The sequence below is a fragment of the Plecotus auritus genome, assembly GCF_963455305.1.
Source record: "Plecotus auritus genome assembly, chromosome: 4".
Lineage (NCBI taxonomy): Eukaryota > Metazoa > Chordata > Mammalia > Chiroptera > Vespertilionidae > Plecotus > Plecotus auritus.
The window spans coordinates 165,829,453-165,851,529 of NC_137775.1; the positions used below are offsets into that span (position 1 = coordinate 165,829,453).

Sequence of the window (22,077 nt, forward strand, 5' to 3'; positions counted from 1 at the left end):
TACTCAATTTAAATTTTCTCTTTCCTACTCTCCCTTCTCTCTCTCTCCTTTGCCCCTCCTTTTCTTATAAACTCACACTCACACATACACACACACAGACACACATACTCTCTCTCTCTCTCTCTCTCTCTCTCTCTCTCTCTCTCACACACACACACACACACACACACACACACACACACGTACTCACACACTTACAATAACACTAATCTTGGCCCTTCACCCCTAGGGGAGTGAATCAAATCTTCAAGCTTTTCTTAGAATAATCCTTCTATGCCTAAATCTTACTGGAGAGCTGGCTCTCCTGCAGGCAACACTGAAGCACATCAAAAAAGGTGCTCTGCCCTCTTACATTCTCCTTAAGGCACCACACCTGGAGGAGAGAGCAGCATGCTTGGAGCTACAACCTTCCAGACCTCACATCTGTTATCATCAATCAACAACCTGCTCCTAAGGAAGCCACACCCTTTGCTTGCTGCCTCCTTATCAAATCCCCTACCAACTCCCTTTGCCCTGGTCCACCTCTTACAGGGCTAGTCTAAATCAGGAGAAAAAACTTAGATGCAAAGTTATCATCCCAACTTTAATCAGACATCAAATGATGTTTATCAGCCTTTTTGTTCATTCTAATAGGTACTCTATTTCATATCTCCAAGTGTTTATCCTCAGTTTATTTATCTTCCTCTTTACCAGTATTCTCAATGAGTAACTTTACCTCCTATTTCCCTGGTGGGAAAATCACAAACAAATATGCCATCCAACATGAATTTCCTCTGACTCCCTGCTTTCTGCCTCAATATTTCTTTAATTTTATCAATTCTCTTCTTTTCTCCCTCTTTGACAGAGTTGACAGAGTTGAACTTCAATTTCTTCAAAATAATTTCCAGATGGTTAAGAATGTCTTTCTATGTATGGTATTTTCAGGAGCTAAATAAAAAGTCATTTATTTGCTTACGTGGTAATTTTTCAGCAATATGCCACATTCGTTTTAAATGTTCACTGCTGACATTAAAACTTTGATGTTCAAGACACCTGTATGGGGGCCAACAGCACACTCTTTATCAGCATGTCAGAAACTGTCACCAGGACCTGGCACCTGGGAGAGAGGGCTCTGAGGCATGCGTATATAGCAATTCTGTGCTGTGATGTCCACTTTCCTTCTAAAAGGAGGGCACTAACCCAATGTCTGAAAATGTTCTCCTTTCTTCTTTCTGCATCTATAGAATATAAGCAAGGAACTACTTCAGGGGAGAAGGAAGGAAGATATTAAAGAGGGAAGTAAGGTGGAATTTCTTGATTCTCCTATCCATCTTCCTGGAAACAGACCCAGACTGGAACTCGGAGGACTGAAAGCTCATCCTCAAGCCTGTCTCTTTGCTCAGTTAATGAATCCTCTGTACCTCAGTTTCGGTCAGCCTTCCATTTTATGTTTATTTATTTATTTTTATTGTTGACAGTATTATAGAAGTCCCTGTTTTCCCCCTTTTTGCCCCTCTCCATCCAACCCCTGCCCCACCCCAGGCCTTTCCTGCACAATTATCTGTGTCCATGGATTAAGCAATAATTAATTGCTTCCCTTCCTCTCTGCCTCCCTTCCCTCTGAGATCTGTTATTCTGTTCCATGCCTATGGATCTATTTTGGTCATCAGTTTATTTCGTTCATTAGATTCCACATATAAGTGAGATCACATGATATTTATCTTTCTCTGACTGGCTTATTTCACTAGCATAATACTCTCCAGGTCCATCCATGCTGTCACAAAGGGTAAGAAATCATTCCCCCTCTCTCTTTTTTTTTTTTTCTTGTCCTCACTTTACTTTATTCATCACTTTCTTCCTGTTGAGTTATCCATGATATAAATGCAGTGATAACAGTAATACAGTATTGCTGTGCATAAATAATATTGACCAGTTATTTCTGAAAGTGAAATTTAGAATGAGGCATTGGAGCCTTGAAAAAAATATGGTATTTGAAAAATAGTTTTCATTCTCCATTTTAACTATTCTTTAAAACAGGGCTGCAAATTCAAATGCCTGCAGGGACCAAGTATGTCATTCTGGCAAAATATAATACAACTGGGGGAAGGTGGGCAGTTATTGCCATTAGAAAGTAGGGGCATGCCCTAGGTCAGTGGTCGGCAAACCGCGGCTCGCGAGCCACATGCGGCTCTTTGGCTCCTTGAGTGTGGCTCTTCCACAAAATACCATGGCCTGGGCAAGTCTATTTTGAAGAAGTGGCATTAGAAGAAGTTTAAGTTTAAAAAATTTGGCTCTCAAAAGAAATTTCAATCGTACTGTTGATATTTGGCTCTGTTGACTAATGAGTTTGCCGACCACTGCCCTAGGTAAAAGCATTCAAATGCAATTTAAAAAGAAAAGAAAGCTACATATACTTCTCAAATAAAACATTACTCCAAGCTCTATTTGCTCTTTGGTCTTAATCCCTGCTTTAGAATTAAATTCTTTTTTTTTAATTTTTTTATTTTTTATTATTTTTTAAAATTTCTTTATTGATTAAGGTATCACATATTTGTCCTTATCTCCCCATTCCCATCCCAAACCCCTCCCCACGCATGCCCCCACCCGTGACCACTGGTTAGGCTTATATGCATGCATACAAGTCCTTTGGTTGATCTCTCACCCTTACCCCCACCCCTCTCTTTTTTTTTAAATATATTTTATTGATTTCAGAAAGGGAGAGGGAGAGAGAGAGATAGAAACATCAATGATGAGAATCATTGATTGGCTGCCTCCTGCACAACCCCTACTGGGGATCGACCCCACAACCTGGGCATGTGCCCTTGACCAGTATCGAACCTAAAACCCTTCAGTCCACAGGCCAACGCTCTATCCACTGAGCCAAACCAGCTAGGGCAGAAATCATTCTCTTTTATAGCAGAGTGTCTTCCATTGTGTAAATGTATCACACCTTTTTTATCTACTCATCTATTGATGGTCACTTAGGCTGTTTTCAAATCTTACTTATTGTAAATAATGCTGTTATGAACATGGGGTGCATATATTCTTTCTGATTGGTGTTTCTGGATTCTTAGGATATATTCCCAGAAGTGGGATCGCTGGATCAAATGGCAGTTCTATTTTTTTATTTTTCGAAAAATCTCCATACTGTTTTCCACAGTGGCTGCACCATAAACAGGTGGTAGAGTTAACAGTCTGCCTTCTTCTGTTAACTCCACAACCTGTTTATTTGATTTCTTGTTCTCTAGGCCCTGTCTTCAGAAAGCACATCCTCTCTCTCTTGCTTTAGCACTTATTTTATTTATTTATTTTTTTTACCAATGTCCCCTTCTTTTGCTTGAAAAATTGCTCGTTTCTCATTCCTCGAAACCAATGGTCCCCTAACTTTACCACTTCTTCAAACATACATTTATTTTGTCTTCCCTTCACTGTCAAATTTCTTGGAAACATCACTTGATCTTGTTACCAGATTTGATTTGTTCAAACTTTCAGAAATCAGTATTCTGTAGTTTACAGAAATGCCTCTATAAAGGTCATATCAATGGCCTCCAAAATATCCCATGTGAAAACCCCTGTACTTTCTCTTGCTTATATCTCTGTGGCATTTGACACTATCGTATATCCCTTTGAAGGAGGAAGAGGAGGAGGAGGAGGAGGAGGGGGGGAGGAGGAGAAGGAGAAGGAGGAGGAGGAGGAGGAGGAGGAGGAGGAGGAGGAGGAGGAGGAGAAGAAGAAGAAGAAGAAGAAGAAGAAGAAGAAGAAGAAGAAGAAGAAGAAGAAGAAGAAGAAGAAGAAGAAGAATTTGCTGATATAAGTCCTGTTTCTCTTCCTGCCTCTTCCTCCTTCTGTCCTTATCCATCCCTCTTTCCTTCTTGCTCTATACTCTTTCCTTGCAGATCTTAGTCATAACATTTCAGATATTTCTTCTATACCAATGATTTTCAAATCTGCACATTTAACGGGAATCTTTCTCTGGAGTTCTAGCTTGCATTCCCAACTTCTTCCTAAGGACAGCCCATAATCAAATTGTCAAAACCAATATAAACATTCTCTCCTCAAATCCTGCCTCTCATTCATATCTATTATTCTTTTTTAAAGGCATCACTATTCTCCCCAATATCAGGCCATAAAATCCAGTCTTTAAGTCTACTCTTTCCCCAATAGTCAATTTGTCATCAAGTCCAGTAGCTTAGATAATGGCACCATTGAGGGCGAAAATGTCAGAAACATATAATACTTCCTTTTTTACCTGGGGAAGATTAAGCCCAGGGAAGCCAATTGTTTAGATTACTCAGATCTTTAATTATACAGCCTCGTTACCACACCATAAAGAAAGGTTTAACAGTAGAGAATATTGCCCAGGAAGATGGGTCAGGGCAGAAGATCACAGCAAGTACCATGGTGGCTTGGGGGATGTGAGGGCTTTGCCAACTAGTACGAAGTCTTGCTGTTCTAGAGATGAAGGGTGAAGCATTGCCAACAACGTGGCCTAGATTAAGAGTCATGATGAATGAAACACCTCTGATAAAATGACTTCTCATTCACTCAGTTTTCTGTTTAAGGCAATTGGGTAAGAATTTGTGGCAATTGACTACAAGCAATTGTTTTTATATCATTCACCACTGAAAATGGTGAAAATCACCAGGAGATGCAGGCATCTTATTTTCCTCAACATACTACAGGTATGTATGGACAGGCATTGAAATCCTCCACTGGCCTCATTTACGAGCACATGCACTCAGTAAATATTCAAGCACCTGTGTATGCCAGGTAGTGTGTTAGGTGCTGAGCATGGTCATGAACACTCCAAAGTCCTGGCCTGGAGGAACTTGAAATCTAGGGAGACAGCACCAAGCAAGCTCATCAGATATGGTATTGAATGTAAGGGTCTAAGCACAGGGAATCCAAAGCACCAGAGAAGAAGGCCTCACCCAGCAAGAGAACGTTAGGAAAGAGTTCCCTCAGGAACTGAGGTGCTACTACAGCGAAACCTCACAAAGAACTAAAAGTTAGTGACATGTGTAAAGAGGAGAGTACCCTCGTGGGCAAAGAGAAGCATGCCAAGGACCAAGGTAAGGAAGCAGGTAGACTAAAAAGATCTACCGCACAGAATTACCCTTGAAATCAGCAGCTTCCAAACATGTTCTAGAATGGCAAGGAAGGGTGACAGGAAAAAATAAGGGCTTGAATAATCTTTATTAAAGTCATAAAGATTAAAAATAAACAACAAACATCCTCCTTAGCCTATAAGTATGAGTTGTTTGTTAGTTTACAAAAAGACCTCCGTTATTTAAAACTTTCAGGTTAATATTTCTCATGGCATTATTTGTGATGAAAATCTCTATTTTCTATATAGCAGCAATTCAGTACGTTCAGTTCCAATGAAAATAGAAAAAGCATACTGTAAGAACTGCAAATATTATATCCTAACAGCAAAGAAATCTCCTAGCTATACAATAATCATTTTGAAAGATCTATTTGGCATAACAATGAAAATCTAAATTGGCCATAGAAAATTTAAGTCAACAAAGAAAAAGATTTTCTAGATTTGTTTTATCTTTGGTTTTGAAGGAAAACTAAAGAAATAAAACCCCTCCCACTTCCCACCCCCACACATACCACCATCAGAAGCAGTTTAAAATAAAAATGAGACCTTAACGATACGGTGCATATTTAAGAATTTAGAAATTCAGACCATGAAGGATTATTATATGTGCCCACCTTTTTTTGGCCAAAATGATATAGATTTAAAAGTTCATTTTATTTGGAAGTATTTTCTTGTCTAAAATGGAACATTAGGACTTGCAATTCCATAAATCAGAATTTACATTAAAAATGTAGTCAGTAAATCTCTTTCAACATATTCCATCTCATTTCAAATTGCAATAGTTTAACAAATTTATGACAATATTCAATATCTTCAGTTTCTTACAGTTTCCTGATCATCCCAAGCTGTGAAAGTGGTAATGGGAATAAAATGCAGGCTTTTCTCTACTTCTCTATAAAGGGCTGGAAAGAATGATAAGGAACCTAAGGCAGAAAGTGCTTAAGGTTTTGAATCAAGTAACATGGTTAACATTCAATCTACAAACATTTACTGAGCTCCAAATACAGGCAAGCATGGTGAGAGGAATACCAGTTACTGAGAAGGTGACTACTCAAAGCTGAGGGACAGATCTGGAGATTAGTTTAGGAACTGAACGAAAATCTTTACACATTTATTGAGTCCCCACTGACTATGAAACTGCCCACAGGGAGTAGGCCTGAGCATTCCTGTGGTGTCCTGATTAGCTCTCCAGAATCCTGTTTTGGCTTTTTTAGTTGACTGGTTTACCCGCAGGTGGGATGAGTGTGTAGGGGTCCATCTGGCAGCTGTAGTCGGCAACATTAACGTGCTGTCTATACAGTTATCGACATGAGTATCCGAGGGGTATGGAAGATACTCACACTGGAGATAAAAGCCAGCCCACTAGGAAGTATATCAATATCTTCAGAGCCATTTTCTGCAAAAGAAGTAGAGGATCAGAAAGATGCGTGTTTGAAAGCTTAAAAGATTAATCTCACAGTCAAAACTTTAAATTTCTTTTGGAAACTCCATTGACTTTTTGCAACTATTTACGTGGGAAACTACATTAACTTTCAAGAATCCCACAGGCAGGCTACTCTACAATGAAACCTGAGTCAGACTCCAATACAAATTTTTTTCTTAGAATTCCATCTCAGGAGAAAAAGCAAATAACTATAAAATAAATTGATATCCTAGATTTACTCTTCAAATAATGACATCTAGCTGAGAGATTCAGCTTTACTCCCCATAGAAAACTTGGTCTACAGACCAAGTGATAACATTTGGAAAGTCATCATTTTGAAGGTCTCTTAAAGGCCTCTCTCCCAAGCATTTCTCTTCTTCCAACTTGTTGAGGCTTGAAAATTCTACTATTATCTAATCATATGGGAAATTTTTGAGTGATTTCTCTCTTTTATAAAGGCAATATGTCTTAAGATGCACTATTAAATGTAAATGAATGTAAAAGAGTTTGGTCAGATCTCTTTCCATTGAGAGCTGGTCCTGAGCATTTTTCTTTGGGAAGAAGCATACAATCAGTAACTTATGACTGAGACCAGGATGAAAAGGGGCTTGCATGTCTCCTAGTAGAGAGACAGAACCACAGGTGATAGGCCCAAGCAGGCAGGACTGAGAGTGAAGGCATTGGTTATCTCGTGTGGCAAACTGTATGTTACAAATATGGTAAAATCAATATGTATCAAGTCCACATGCTCTTTTTAAAATGTGATGTTCATACTCTCCCATCAAGAGGTAAAGTCTATATTCTGTTCACTTGAACCTGGGTAAACCTTTGTAATTGCTTTGACAAATAGAACGAAGTGGAAGTGATGCTATAGGACTGACATACAAATTTAAAGTCACAGCCATAGCTTTTGCTAGTGTTCTCTCTCTCTCTCTCTCTCTCTCTCTCTCTCTCTCTCTCTCTCTCTCTCTCTCTCTCTCTCCCCTCTCTCCTCTCTCCTCTCTCCTCTCTTTTCTCTTCTCTCTTCCCTTCCATGAATCTTGGGAGCCCTGAACCTAAATGTAAGAAGTCTGGCTACTTTAAAGCTACTGAGGAGACACTATAAAGAGGTCACACAAAGTGGAAAGAGGAGGCCCTAAGGCACCCTTATAACCCTATAATCATGTCACATTTTGGAACAAAGGTTCTCACAGCCAGCTAAAAAACAAGTGGAACCTGCTATGGAGTAATATGGCATTTTTCCCTTCTATCCCAGCCAACTTCCTTTAAACCATTCTCTTCAAAATATTTAGATAATCAGTATGTTGACTTAGGTCTTACAACATTAGCTGTAGTTTCAACTTCTCAAATCTGTTTGAATTACATAATCTGGGAGTAGACCTAGATATCATTTAATCCAGTGATTTTCTTTTCTTTTTTTAAATATATTTTTATTGATTTCAGAAAGGAAGAGAGAGGGAGAGAGGGATATAAATATCAATGATGAGATAGAATCATTGATTGGCTGCCTCCTGCATGCCCCCTACTGGGGATCGAGCCCACAACCCGACATGTGCCCTTGACTGGAATCAAACCCACGGACCCTTCAGTCTGCAGTTCCAACACTCTATCCACTGAGCCAATCCAGCTAGGGCTAATTCAGCGATTTTCATCTCCTGTCACACATAAACTAATTACTAAAATTCTGTGGCACCCCCCAAACATTATTATATTTTTATCATTCTAACAAAAAAATGTAGGTATCATTTTGATTCATTCACACTGGACAGCTATTGTTGTGTTGACTGTTGTCATTTTTTTTTTATTTGACAATCTAAGGCAAAAGAGGTCAGGGACCCTGACTAAATAGTCAAGTATTGCCTGTTTTAAAAATTCTTGTGGCACACTGGTTAAAAATTGCTGATTTAGACAATTCTGCCACTTCCGTGTCTTACATGGGCACCTGACTCTGGTTCAGTTTGGGAGACACAGTAAAAACAATCCAGCCTCTTAAAGATGCCTGTTGCCATTCCTTCCCAGGTCTTGCTTCTTCCCCAGAATACTGCCAGGCAGGGGGATAAGGGTCCCTGTTATTTAAAAACCCCACATATTCTCATTTCTTCTCTATCAGAATCCCTTGCAGGAGCTCAGATTTTGAAAATGAAAATCAGGAAGGAGTTGGTCTTCAGCTCTTTCTGCTTTCTAGCCAGCAGCACAAACCTCCTTTGAGACCAGAGAGCACAAGGGCCAGGCGACTTTTTGTAGAAATTGGCAGGGGGGGGAGGGGGGGGAAGGAGAGAAAAAAAAACCCCAATTAAAAACCAGTATTCTTTCTGATTTTGTATATCTATCACAATAAAAGATGCTGTTATCAGCATGTTGGTATCACAGGATGTCACATATTGATAAATAAGGCAAAGTCCTTGACCCTAGGGAGTTTGCAATCTGATATTGAGAGAAAGAGAAAACACTGCTATTTATAAAATAAAGCATGTGATAGGTGTCATAAGTGACCCAGACTTTCAGAGTGCTGTGAGAATTTAGAGGTAGGAGGGAAATTTGCGGTTGATTTCAGCAAGCAGAGATGAAGAAATCAGTGAAGGGAATTGCATGAGCAAAGGTGAGAGAGTGAAAAACACTCGTTCTCAGAACAGTGAACAGAATCTAACTGAACTTTTCTTTCGAGTAGAAGTGTCGGGAAATTGGAGGCTCATAGCCCAAATAAGCAGTCTCAGCAGTCCCTAGCAGGTGAGAGGAGCCCTGTGTGGGGCCGCTTCTGCAAGCATGTGTCAGGTGAACAATGAGGCACAAAGGAAAACAATGGTTCCTGGATTGTGAACTGAGTCTCTGAGAATGGGGGTGTCATGCAGGCAGGTCTAAGGGTGGAGGTTATCTAGAAGGAGCTGGTTGTGGGTGGGGATTTAAGGGAGAATATACTAGAAATGTGAAGTAGAATCAAGTTAATTTCAGACTGGAAAAGAAGGCCTACCATTTGAGAGGTTTGGGATCCAGCTATGGATTTTCAAGTATTTTATTTACTAATTAATCATTATTGTTGAAAGTACTATATAGGTCCTCCTTTCCCCCCCATTAACCTCTTCCAGCCCACTTTCGCCCCACCCTCAAACCCCTAGGCCCTCACCACCCCATTGTCCATGTCCATGCATTATGCATATATGCATACAAGTTCATTGGTTGATTTCTTCCCACCCACCCTCCCCTGCCTTCCCTCTGAGGTTAAAGACATCTCAGTAGGCTGTGAGGTCCTTGAGGATAAGGGCTAAGGGATATTCTTCTTGGTACTTGCGGGTACATTTTGAAGGAAGTCACAATGAAGCCAGAAATATCAAGGAGTGGGAAGAAGAAAAAAGAGAAGATGGGCAACAAAAGAAGACAGAGAGGGGAGCAAAATGTCACAGAAGGGACAGGAGGAGAGTATGGCAAAGTATGGGCCAATGACATCCTTCAAATGATAGACATCAGTAAGAAAGAGAACTGAGAAGGAGCTACTGGTTTGACATTAAAGAGACACCTTGAAAAGCTGGGATGAGGTAGCTTGGGTAAAGTGGAAGGTCTAAGGAGTAGCAGGAGGTTAGATCAGTTGGCAGCCTCATTCAGGTGAAGGTGACCAAGAAACTGTGCTGCCCTCTTGGTACTGTCACATACATACCAATTCCCTCAATGAGGTGGCAGTTCGGAGGTTCCACTGGCTTCAAATCTCGAAATGCATTAATCCTCTCTCTGTGGAAGATAAAAACACAGGAGGTCAATTTGGGACTTCCAAAATTGATGTCTAAACATGGTTTTTAATCACCTTTATATTCATGAATTCTCTTTCATCATTTATGTGTAATATAACAAGTAAGTAGGCAACTCCTTTTATTTATATTTATTTACATAACATGGACACTATGTGGGTAATATGCCTATGTCAGTTAAATGCACCCAATTATTGTTGAAAGACTAAAATGCAATTATACATGGACAACACTTTGCTGCCCAAATAAATGATGATATTTAATAGTATGGGTAACTGCACAGTATTATTAATTTAAATGTACAAGTTGTATTATTTAATTTGATAAAGCATTGTCTATTATAAATCTGTACTTTGGCTGCCCTTAATTCACTATGTCTTTGCCTTTTAACCCACCTCCCCCTCTAAAACTGATTTCCCCACATGCAAATCCTCCTAATAACTAAACCCTGTAGCCTTTGCTTTCACGTTATTATTTTAAAACTTTTATGCTGACTTACTTTGCAACTTATCCAACTGACCAAAATCTAAACAACTGGCCATATTATTTTTCAATATAGTTTCCTTGTTTCCACAGTGAAACTTTCTTTTAAATACCAGGGATAAGTTTAAATTTTTATTAAACAGTATTCAGGAAGACTCTACACACAGACTTACCTTACTGTCACTTTTAAAAAAATACACCTTAGATCTACTTTATAGCAATAACTGTTTTTATGAGTCTCTCACTCGGGTGCACTGGGAGCAATGTTACAATGAACATACTCAAGGTGACCTAGAAGGTATTACCAAAGGGCATCAGCCTCCTCCAGAGATGCCAGCTTCTACTTAGAGAAATAAATAATAGCTCCCCGAAGACAACTGAAGACAAACAGGGCTTTTAGATCTACTCGGAAATGTGTAGCATCACCTAGCATTTCTTCTTCTGAGCCCAGTATTGACTCTCCCTGAGATATTTCTATCACCACTAGATCTTCCACTTCAAAAGGTCAGATACCTACAAAATGCCAGTTAACATCTGCAAATTTCAGCTCATTCCCTCCCTTCGTGTCTGAATAGCTTTTAATCTGGGATGAGTTCAGCAACCCAGCCCTCCTCAATGTTTAACAGGCCCTGGGCCATGTCAGAGTCTGCCACAAACATCCAGCTGGTAGATTGTCCCTTCTCTCGAATCCAGCGCTTCCCGCGGAATTTTTATTTTTATTTTTTTCTGAATGTATTTTTATTGTTGATAGTATTACAGATATCTCCCATTGTCCTCCCTCCCTCCTCCCCCCCTCCTCTCAGTCCCTACCCACCCCCTAGGTCTTCACTACTCCGATGCTGAGAGCGACTTGGAAAGAGGGCTTGGGCGGGTTACTTTCAGAAAATAAATGGGGACCTTCCTGACCTAATATCTTAGGAAAAGCAAGAACTTCGCTCACTTTCCACATCAGTTTGCTGGTGGCACTGAGGAGTGAGGTCCCCAAAACTCTCCATTCCTACTGGCTAGGAAGCCGGCAGCGGGCAGCCCTGACCTAAGTTGGAAGAGGAAAGACAGCCAAGGACTCAACTCACCTGAGCGCCACAAACCTCTCCCCGATCAGGGCCAGGCCGACCCCGAGCAGGGTCAGCACCACCAGCTTCCCCATAGTTCCGGGTACCCAGTGCCCATGGCCGAGCAGGGCCCTCCAGGAGGCGGGGCGGGCAGGCTCCCAGATCCGCCCCTTGGTCGCCGCCCGCCCGCCCCCGTCCCACCGGGCGGGTGCGCTGCTGGGACGCAGGGCTGCGGGGGTGTCTCCTGCCACTCCCCGTCCCGCTGCCCCAGGTAAGGCCATCTTTCTGTGGGGTGCGGGAATCCAAGGCTGCCTTTACGCAGGAGACTCAAGGTCATCTTTATGCGTGAGGTTCAAGGAGAAATCCTGACTAGAGGATTCTTTTTTTCTTTTTCTTTTGCTTCAGGGTGCAAAGTACAGGGATTCTTTCCTTTTTTTTTTTTTCTTTAAGGCTCAAAGTACAGGGGGAGCCGGAGCCGCAGGTGAAAGTCTGGTGTTCCTTCTTTTGGCAGCTTTGTCAAGAACACGCCCAATGGTGGTTGTGTAGAGGGAGTTTGCTGCCAAAAGCTGCGTAATTCAAACTCAGCTCCTCCAATGAACTGCAGGGAGCTCTGGGAATGCGTTCAGAGCCCCAACGTCAGGTTTCTGGAAGGCAAGAAGTGAGTTGAGCTGGAGAATTGCTCTCAGGACAGTGTGAGAGCTGATAAATGCATATAACATAATCGAAGCGCGGGGCTTTAACGCACCCTTCTCCAAGATTCCCGGAACAAGGCCTTCGCGTCCTGCTTCCCAGTGCTGATATGGGGGACACCCAGTCAATTTGTTGACTGGGTGGATTTGTAACTATTAGTAACCCCGCACCGCCACCATTGTTGATGGAATAATGAAAAATCGGGAAAAGTGAAAAAAAAAATAGACTTAAGTTACAGGAAGTTGAGCAGAGTGGGGTTGTGGGGGAGGAGAAATAGCTTTGGGTGGAAGTTAGACTATCGAAAGCCTCCTTGATCCTTCTTTCTTCTGGGTGTTCTGTTCCTGCCAGGTGAAGAATGCATGCCCCCCTCTCCTAAAGACGACCAGGCTGGAGGGAGAGGGGCTGAGGGTGGGGATGGCTGAGGAGTCTGAGCAAAGCAAAGTAGCATCTTCTGGCATGATCTGTTTTTATTTACAAACAGAAAGAAATAGTAGTTCTAGTGAGTTCAACTGAGTAAATGTGTGTTGAGAGAACAGGATTCGCTCAACCTGGAACTGAAAGAAGTAGTAGTTCTAGTGAGTTCAACTGAGTAAATGTGTGTTGAGAGAACAGGATTCGCTCAACCTGGAACTGAAAGAAGTAGTAGTTCTAGTGAGTTCAACTGAGTAAATGTGTGTTGAGAGAACAGAATTTACCAGCCTGGAGATAGTAAGAAAAGAAAAGGTGGCCCCTGATCTATGGGATAGATAGGGAATGGGTTGGAGAGGGAAAATACTGGTACAGAGGTGCTCACTTGGAAAACTTGGGATAAGAAGTAATAGAGGGCTCAGCGTGGGGCTGGCAGTGGAGGTAGGAGAATAGCTTTGAGCTCTCAGTTGGAGATAGAATCAGGTCAAGCTTCTGATGGTTAAGGACAAAGACAAAATCAAGGATGACTACAAGGATATTAATTTTGCAGTACAGACAAGTCCCTGACTTACAATAGTTTGATTCACGATTGTTTGACTTTATGAAGGTATGAAAGTGATGCACATTCGGTAGAAACTGCTTGGACTTGCGAATTTTGATCTTTTTCCGGGTTAGTGATACTCAGTAGCATAGTCTCTCATATGCTGGGCAGTGGTAGTGAGTTGCAGCTCCCTATCCGCCATGCGATCACCAGGGTAAACAGCTGCAATTCTACAGCAGTTTTCAACCAGTGTGCCACAATAATTTTTAAAACATGCAATAACTGACTATTTAGTCAGGGGCACTGACCTCCTTTCCCTTAGATTGTCAAATAAAATAAATGACAGCAGCCAGAACAATAGCTGTCTGATGTGAATGGATCAAAATTATACCTATTTTTTTTGTCGGATCAGCAAAAATAGATAATTTTCAGTGTGCTGCAGAATTTTAATAATTAGTTTATGTGTGCCATGAGATTTTTTTAAAAAGGTTGAAAATCACTGTTCTACAGTATACTGTGTTGACAGTGTATTTCGGATATTGTGTTCTGCACATGGTTAACGTATGCTAGTCTAAGCTATGATGTTTAGTAGTTTAGTTGTATTAAATGCTTTTTTATGGTATCTCCAACTTGCTTTCAAATGGCTCAGAAAAACAAAACCCTCCATACTTGGAAAGACAAAGCAATGTTGCAAATTGATAGCTGGTGATTGGTAGATATAGGTAAAGTGAATACAGGCAGTCATGGAACTGGCTTTTCAATTTTTCCCCAGCTCTAAACTTTTCAAAAGTTGGGGGGAATTGGTTTCTCTAAATTGTTCTCTAATTACATTTGCTTAGTTACTTCTAATCACTCTATCTATCTAATAATCTATTTTCTCATTTGTTGAATCTCCCATTAGAATATAGGCAGTGTCTGGTTCACTATTGTATCCTAATGCATAACTCAGGGATGGCTACAGAAAAGCTATTTAGTATACTAAAAATTTTAAAGTGAACTGAAAGTTATTTTTTGTAGTTAAAAACTGTACTAGGCGCTTTTATCTTCTTCTCTGCCTTCTTTTTATAGAATAAAAATCTTGAAAACCAGGAGCAGAAAGCTAAGAGAGCTACTGGGATCCTCCCAACCCTTCTCCTTCTCTCACACATGGAAATCCTTTCATGGAAAGCCAAGTGAGTAACGAAAAGTACAAGTAGCCAAAGAAAGGTGAGGTGGGTGGTGTGGTGGTGGGTGCTATTAGTTCTTCACTGCTTTGTCAAGAACACATTCCCCAGCCTAGGTAGGTTGTGACTCCGAGAAATAATTAAACTGAACAAATCAAACTCTAGTAAGAAGATCGGCCTTAGATTATTTATTATTAACCAGTTACATAAGCAATACCCCAAATGAGACAAAAATGCTGTAATATAGCTTATATTTTATTTTCCTTGTTCCCTGTATTAGATATTCATGTTTACATTTAGCTGTTGTAGAAGAATGGAGGTACTGTGAAAAAAACAAAAGGATATTTATTGTCGCTGAACCGGATCTCGGATTAAAAGGAATTAGCGCGCAGACACACACGCGCACAGGCACACGCACACACACACACGCATGTGCTCGTTACCTATATCCACCTGGTGGTGGCATAGCCCAATTGCAATTTCAGTCTTTTTGAATGACTTGATCTCTTAATAACCAATCAAATTGTTAAAACTCAATACATGATCACAGTAAGAGCACCAGAAATAAACACACAATATACTTACGATAAAATAGAACCCTTCATGGCCCAGAGGCCAAAGTTTATTTAAAAATTATTTTTGTATTTCTAAGATAAGGAGTACATGTGCTTATTAACATATTTACTTTTGTCCAAATAAAATTTTTAATAAGTACAATAAAAAAGTTTATTTTGTACCTACTATATTCTGGTACTTTTAACAAAAGTAGCTTTTTAGATAGTCATTGTTATAATCTAAAATTAAAATTTATGCTTCTTGGTTTTGGATCCCTAGTGAATAGTATTTAATCTTGCTTTGTTCGTCTATGACTTAACATTTTCCTATGGATAATGGAAACAGCAAAAAACAGTAATTATTTTGGCAAAAAATAGTTCCAAGATACTTTAGTAACAGAGTACTTAAAAATTAAATAAAAATACAGGCCAAATGAACAGGGGCCAGGTTTAAGAAAACTTCTGTAATTTACATTAAAAAGCCATTAAATGACTCATCTAAAAGCAGAAATCCAACTAATATATAAATAAAATGAAAGAAACCGTATATGAGAGAAAAGAGTAAATAACAAGATACTGGTTAGTTGTGTGGCAGTAGCTTTCTGTAAAGTGGGAGCTTGTACAGCCTCTGGCATCAGAAATAGAGGACCACCCCTTACTGGGTGTGTGACTGAACATCTGTGAAATGTTAACAGTGATATAACACCAATACCTACTCTCTCAGGGCTGTACTTAGGATTAAATGAGATAATGAATGGACCATTTTTAGTGCATTGTTTGGCACTTGGTAAGTAACACAAATATTTTGATGATAATGATGCTGAAGATGGGGAAAACCATGAGAAGTGAAGTAAAGTGCTTTTTGATACGTTACAATGGAAAGTCTCAAGGGCTTAAGATGGTTTTATAGGAAGTACAGTGAGTGGAAAGAACTCTCTGCCATGAGGCAGGCACTCTTGGCCTCGATCCTAGGCCCTGGGCAGCTGACTTCAATCTCTCCTGATGAAGTTCACAGTTGAGTTCAATGAGGAGGTTGCTTGGCCTTTCAGCCCCAATATTGATCTCTTCTTTGTAGGTAAAGTAGGAAGAGAGCTGATACTAATGGAGAATTTGAGTTGCCCTATTTAGTTGATGGTTTTATTTTATTCAAATAAAGAGCTCATTTACATTCAGCTTTCAGTGAGAAAGGAGAGAAATCAACACTGCCAAACATTGCCTTGCCTGCTTGTCCCAAAGAAACTCCACGGGGAAACAGCCACTTTCCCATAGTCCCCGAGGACCTGCCTTGAGAATGAAACACAGACCAAATTATGACAGGATTTTAGTTAGTCTTTAATACAACTCCAACTCTTTAATAGTAAACAAAGATGTAAGTACAAAACATCCATACACGTTACCTATCAGTAGTTCCGAACAGTCACAGTGGTCACACTGTTAGAGCAGAGGTCACTCACATTTTAAGGAAATGAGATCTACCCTGATTCAGTGGAATTCATGCTCTGGCAGTTGGAAGGAGGAGGTGAGGCTTATTTTGTGCAAAGTATATTCACTTTACCGAAAGCAGCTTTCTTCTCTCTCTTTTACTTGGCATTAAAAAAAAAACACACCAAAAAAACCTGTTCATTTTCCTTTATGTTAAAAGTGCAACAAGGACTGAAGGGGCCTTTCCTTCCTGAAATAAAATTAACTATACACGTCATACATACTGGCTCAACTTTACTAGTTAGATTCCCTCAGAACAAGCCATTCATAGAAAACTAATTGTTAAGAGAAGTAAGCACACTTGCATACCCGAAGTCCACATTAGAGCTCACAATAAAGGGCTCTGTGGTACAAAGTGCCTATGAGCAGCTTCCTATCGTATACAGAGGCCACAGAACTTCCCTGGAGAACAGATCCGTTGTTGGCATAAACTATGGTCACTGTAGGCTTCTCTGAGAGAATGTTCTGGATGCGGAGAACCTATTCAGGAGAGACAAAGGATTACTATAGAACCACCATACACCCACATCTCTCCATCACCAATGATCCCTATCTCCCACAACAAAACAATGATTAAGAGGACATGCTGTTGAAAAATAGCAGTTACCAACCTTTTTTAATGCTTAAATTAAAGTACTTTCTTAAACCTTCAAAGAAAGTACTTTCTTAAACTATCTAGTTATTTCCTGCCAACACAGGATTTAGTGTTATTATAGTAATTGAGCATTAATAGGAATACTTCCACTCTAATGTGCCTACTTTGACACAACTTTAGCTTGAACAAAAGCCATGTCATGTGGTGAGCTGACGATAAGCCAGGTATTTAAAAATTTCCAGGATACCCATAGGGAGCCCACATGTCTTTATAAAAATGCCTTTTGACTAGTTGCCACCATAATTTCATACATCAAAAGATTACCTTTCTAAAAGTATTTGAGCAATGTGAAATTCTGCCAATTATTGGCTTAAAGCAATTACAAAACCACTACATTAGTTTACTGTATTATTGGTTTAAAAGGACTACATAAACCATCCCCATGACAGTTTATTGTATTAGTAGTTCAAAAAGACTTGAATAATTAAGGTTGAAAAATGAAAACTATAAAAACCTGTGAGGAAGGAGGATTGTTCGGATCATAAATGAACAGCTTCTGGCCGTTAGGATGACAGCCTACCAAGATGTCCCCCGAGGAAGGATCAATAGATAAATTATCCACCAGTGTATCCAACTTGAGTACCTTCCAAATTAAAAACGTCAATAGTTAAATGACATGGGAAACTTGATTAAATAATTTAGGGCTAACCTTTTCTGCCTCGGTGGCTGGGGGAGGGGGCTTACACATACCTCCCTGCTGTCAGCCTTTTAACAACAATATTGGTTCAAATAAATTTAATCAACTGATTTAGAGTCACTTTTCATCTTCCCTGAATTTAAGAAAGTTAGGCTAATAACCAACCTCTAAAAAATGAACTCCTTAAAAGATGCATAATGATCAGTGAGTTCAAAGAACTCATTCAAAGCAAAATAGGAAATTCTTAACCAATCTAAAATATGTGTTGTCAAGTGGGAAGAAAATAATAATGGTGTGGAACCCAATTTCTACCTTCATTTATTATTGAAAGAAATGACAGCGTGCATAAATCTTCATTTCAGAATTCATCTATTAGTCTTTTCAATTGGGAAAATTCTTATTGGAATGCATCAGGTGACATATCACTCCCAGCCCACTGCTACATGTAATGCCGGTCAGTTTTCATGACTGCTGGAATAGGAGACTTGGCCGGTTATATCACAGTGATATTTAAAAACCCAAAATAGCAACACTGGCATCCATAGTCTGTTCTAAGTGAGGTATTGCAAAAGCATAGTATAACTATGCAATTTCAAAGTATATTAGATTAATGTTGACTTTATATATAAAAAGAAATATTTTACCTTCACTTGAGTTAAATTCATATTATGCTGTTTTTCCAAAACATGAATTTCATGAGCCAATATATCAGCTACATAGATGTACCTTTGCAGAAAGGACACACTGGTTAGGCTCCATGACAACATAAAGCTTCATTAATACAGTATGCAAGAATGAGTCTTAATAACCTGCCAAGAAGTTAATCAATGATGGGCCCTCAAGCAATGCTTGATAAAGGTCAATTTTTATTTAAAAAGTAAGCTTTCAAAATCAATTCTGTGTTGCTACAACAATCACGGAATTGTTCAATTATTTTTCAAAAGATTTGTAAGGAAAAGTAATATAGGACGTCATTATGAATATAAAGTCTGTGATATTTGCCACTGAACGGACAATAAAATAGATATTTGGCTTCAGAAAAAAAGTTTCATATTTCACAATATAATTTGATACTTCTAGATGTCATTTACATGTTATGGTACAGAACAGAACACATTTTACTAGAATGTGTATTAACATATTTAATAACATTTATTTACATATTGAGAATTTTAAGCATAAGAGCTAAGTATCTATTCAGAACAGTCTGTCTAAAGGGCGAATTAATGGACTACTTTATGGTAATTTCACTCACTGAATTGACTGTTCCATGGCAACTGTTCTATTGAGCAATTATCACGTGTAAAGCCATGAACTCAGTATTGTGACAGATAGAAACATAAAAAAAGACACAGCCTTTTTCCTGAAAAGTTTATAGTATATTGGAACGATCAGACTGGTTTATACACATTAAACAAATAATGCAGCATGACGGCTACCATAAGAAATACTTCCGGTCTAGAGACTGAAGAAATATCTAACTGTTGAGAACACAGAAGGGCTCACAAAGGAAGAGAGATCTGCAGTGATATGGAACTAGAGGCTGGAGTTGAGGCTATGAGGACAAAACACCTTCAAGACAGGAGAAAACATGTGAGCAAAGGCACAGGGGCAAGAATGAGAAATGCATATTTGCTAAATAATGAGTTCTTTGTCTAAAGCCTGGACTGTACCAGAACAGTAGAAAGGGGAGGTCTGAGTTAGCCTATTAAAGAAATTCCAACCTTTAGCCTGCCTTGATTTAGCAATTGGGTTCCGCTGAATTTTTAGAATAACGAAGAGGCATGATAACAAATGGTCATTCCATTCAACAATTACTGGGCATTTGCTTTGCACCTGGCAGTGCCGAGCATGAGTCAAAGGTGAAGCAGACAGAACGCCCTCTTTTGGAGGCTGTTAAAGGCTAGAGAAATACAGAGAGAAAAACTGGCAACGGTGGCAGAGAATGGAAGTGGACTGGAAACAAGTTGGAAGGATGTCTAACACTCCAGCCAGAGAGGATGAGAAACTAAGCCAGGCAGATGTCAGTGGAAAGGAAAGAGGGTGAGAGTAGGGCACAGACACCAAGGTAGAACCAACACAACTTGCTCACTGTTTAGCAAGGAATGGTGCAAGAGGCGGAGTTAAAGCTGAAGCCCCTTTTATTATTATTTTTTTTAGCTTGAATGATTGCAAAGTTTGACTCTCAGAAAGATGAGAGTTGAAAAGAAAAACAGATTTGGCTGGAGAGGTTGCATTGAGTCAGTTATAGACAATTTAAATTAAATGATTAGACATTCATTTTCTGTAGTCAACAAGAAAGAAGAAATTGTGTCATGAAAATAAAGACATTTAATTGTCAAGGACTGCAAAATTTATTTCATATTATATTTGTAGTAGTTTAAATTGTTCAGAGGGTTAAGGCAGTAAAAGGGAAAGTTAATAAAGAATATACCATCCTGCCATGGCTGGTTTGGTTCAGTGAATAGAGCATCAGCCTGTGGACTGAAGGGTCCTGGGTTCGATTCCAGTCAAGGGCACATGCCTGGGTTGTGGGCTTGATCCCCAGTGGGGGGCATGTAAGAGGCAGCCAATCAATGATTCTCTCTCATCATTGATGCTTCTATCTCTCTCCCTCTCCCTTCCTCTCTGAAATCAATAAAAATATATTTTAAAAAGAATATATCATCCTTTCTATAAGCTGTGGTTGAACATATAAAAATAGCAATTTACTTATGAAAGGCAATTTGACAATATTTATTAAAGATGTTTAAGGGGCTCATTCTTAGAGCAAACAGGTCTATTTTAAGGGTCTGTCTGTGCAAACGTGTAAGAGGAGGGGTTCGTTAGCACCACATTTAGCCAGTGCCCAGCTGGCATTTGAACCGGGGTCTGTATGACTCCCAAATCTGAAGATTTAACCATTATACCATAAAGCTACCCTAGGAAGTTTTTCCTTTTAAAATAGTTGGATAAGTTTAAGTGGTAAATGAGAAATATAAGATGGTATTTATACAGAAAAAATTAACAACCTACATATCCATCAACAGAGAATGGGTTAAATTAGTTTAGTAATATACAGCCAATATAACAATGAGATATTCATTTAAAAGGAACCACCTACCTGATACTTGGATATGTATATATAAATATGATCCCATCTTATTAAAAATTACATTTATAAAACTACATTCTATAATGATATATACCAAAATTTAGATATTGTATGTAAACATATAATATATAAATACTAGAGGCTCGGTGCATGAAATTTGTGCACTGGGGGGGGGGGGGCCCTCAGCCCGGCCTGCACCCTCTCACAGTCCGGAGGCCCTCGGGGGATGTCCAGCTGATATCCTTAGTGCTGCCATGGAGGCAGGAGAGGCTCCCGCCACCGCCACTGCGCTTGCCAGCTGTGAGCCCGGCTCAGGGCTTCTGGCTGAGTGGTGCTTCCCCCTGTGGAAGCACACTGACCACCAGGGGGCAGCTCCTGCATTGAGTGTCTGCCCCCTGGTGGTCAGTGTGCGTTATAGCGACCGGTCGTTACGCTGTTCAGTTAATTTGCATATTAGCCTTTTATTATATAGGATAGTGCATATAATTACATAATTAATATATTATATATACATATTTAATCATGTATCACATAATATATTATATACAAATATCACCATATTATATAATAAATATATAATGATTATAATGTTATGTTAATAATATAATATAAAATACATACATATAATATTTATATAAAATAGTTTCAGTAAGCTATTTCCACACTGAAGAAAAAAACAAAGTGAAGAATTTGGCCCATGACCATGACTGAGAAGAAATAAAATGACTTTTATAAGGGATCATACTTTTTATCAGGTGAAATGTTGATTCCATTAGCTGAGTCAAATCCTTCTGCTACCAGTTTAACTTCATTTGGACTATAGTAAACAACATTTGTCCAGTGTAAGTTCAAGTATGTTTCCAAATACTTTAAGAAAGGATCAGAGAAATAGTGGTCATTGGTGGCATAGAAATGTGCAGGTCCAACAGCTATGATATCATTCACACTGAAAGAGAAAAATAACATGTGAGAGAACATAAAAAGCCAGTTGGTCTCCACTTTAAAAATTAGGAATCCAGAAGGTTTATATAATACTTGCTTTAAATTTTTGATAAGAGGTTTCCCAAGAAAA

The 22,077-nt window shown here is 39.4% G+C and overlaps 2 protein-coding genes across 4 annotated transcripts in view; both read right to left on the reverse strand.

The window, feature by feature from the left end:
* LOC308245646 (serum paraoxonase/lactonase 3-like) overlaps nucleotides 1-12,184 on the reverse strand; it is a 28,481-nt gene extending 16,297 nt beyond the window's left edge. The window contains exons 1-3 of the mRNA XM_080663208.1: nucleotides 11,803-12,184; nucleotides 10,159-10,229; nucleotides 6,427-6,482 (exon numbers count right to left, since the gene is read on the reverse strand). Coding sequence (XP_080519334.1) covers nucleotides 6,427-6,482; nucleotides 10,159-10,229; nucleotides 11,803-12,062 — 387 coding nt within the window. The 5' untranslated portion in view covers nucleotides 12,063-12,184. The remainder of the gene's footprint in view (nucleotides 1-6,426; nucleotides 6,483-10,158; nucleotides 10,230-11,802) is intronic.
* The window catches only part of LOC308245645 (serum paraoxonase/arylesterase 2), a 32,050-nt gene continuing 22,152 nt past the window's right edge, over nucleotides 12,180-22,077 (reverse strand). The window contains exons 6-10 of one of the 3 annotated variants that reach the window (XM_080663206.1): nucleotides 21,751-21,951; nucleotides 18,556-18,637; nucleotides 17,729-17,857; nucleotides 16,929-17,099; nucleotides 12,180-12,425 (exon numbers count right to left, since the gene is read on the reverse strand). In XM_080663206.1, coding sequence (XP_080519332.1) covers nucleotides 16,941-17,099; nucleotides 17,729-17,857; nucleotides 18,556-18,637; nucleotides 21,751-21,951 — 571 coding nt within the window. In that variant the 3' untranslated portion in view covers nucleotides 12,180-12,425; nucleotides 16,929-16,940. Of the gene's footprint in view, nucleotides 12,426-15,171; nucleotides 16,422-16,445; nucleotides 17,100-17,728; nucleotides 17,858-18,555; nucleotides 18,638-21,750; nucleotides 21,952-22,077 lie in introns of those variants that run through there. The other 2 variants (XM_080663207.1, XM_080663205.1) reach the window with 2 other exon arrangements.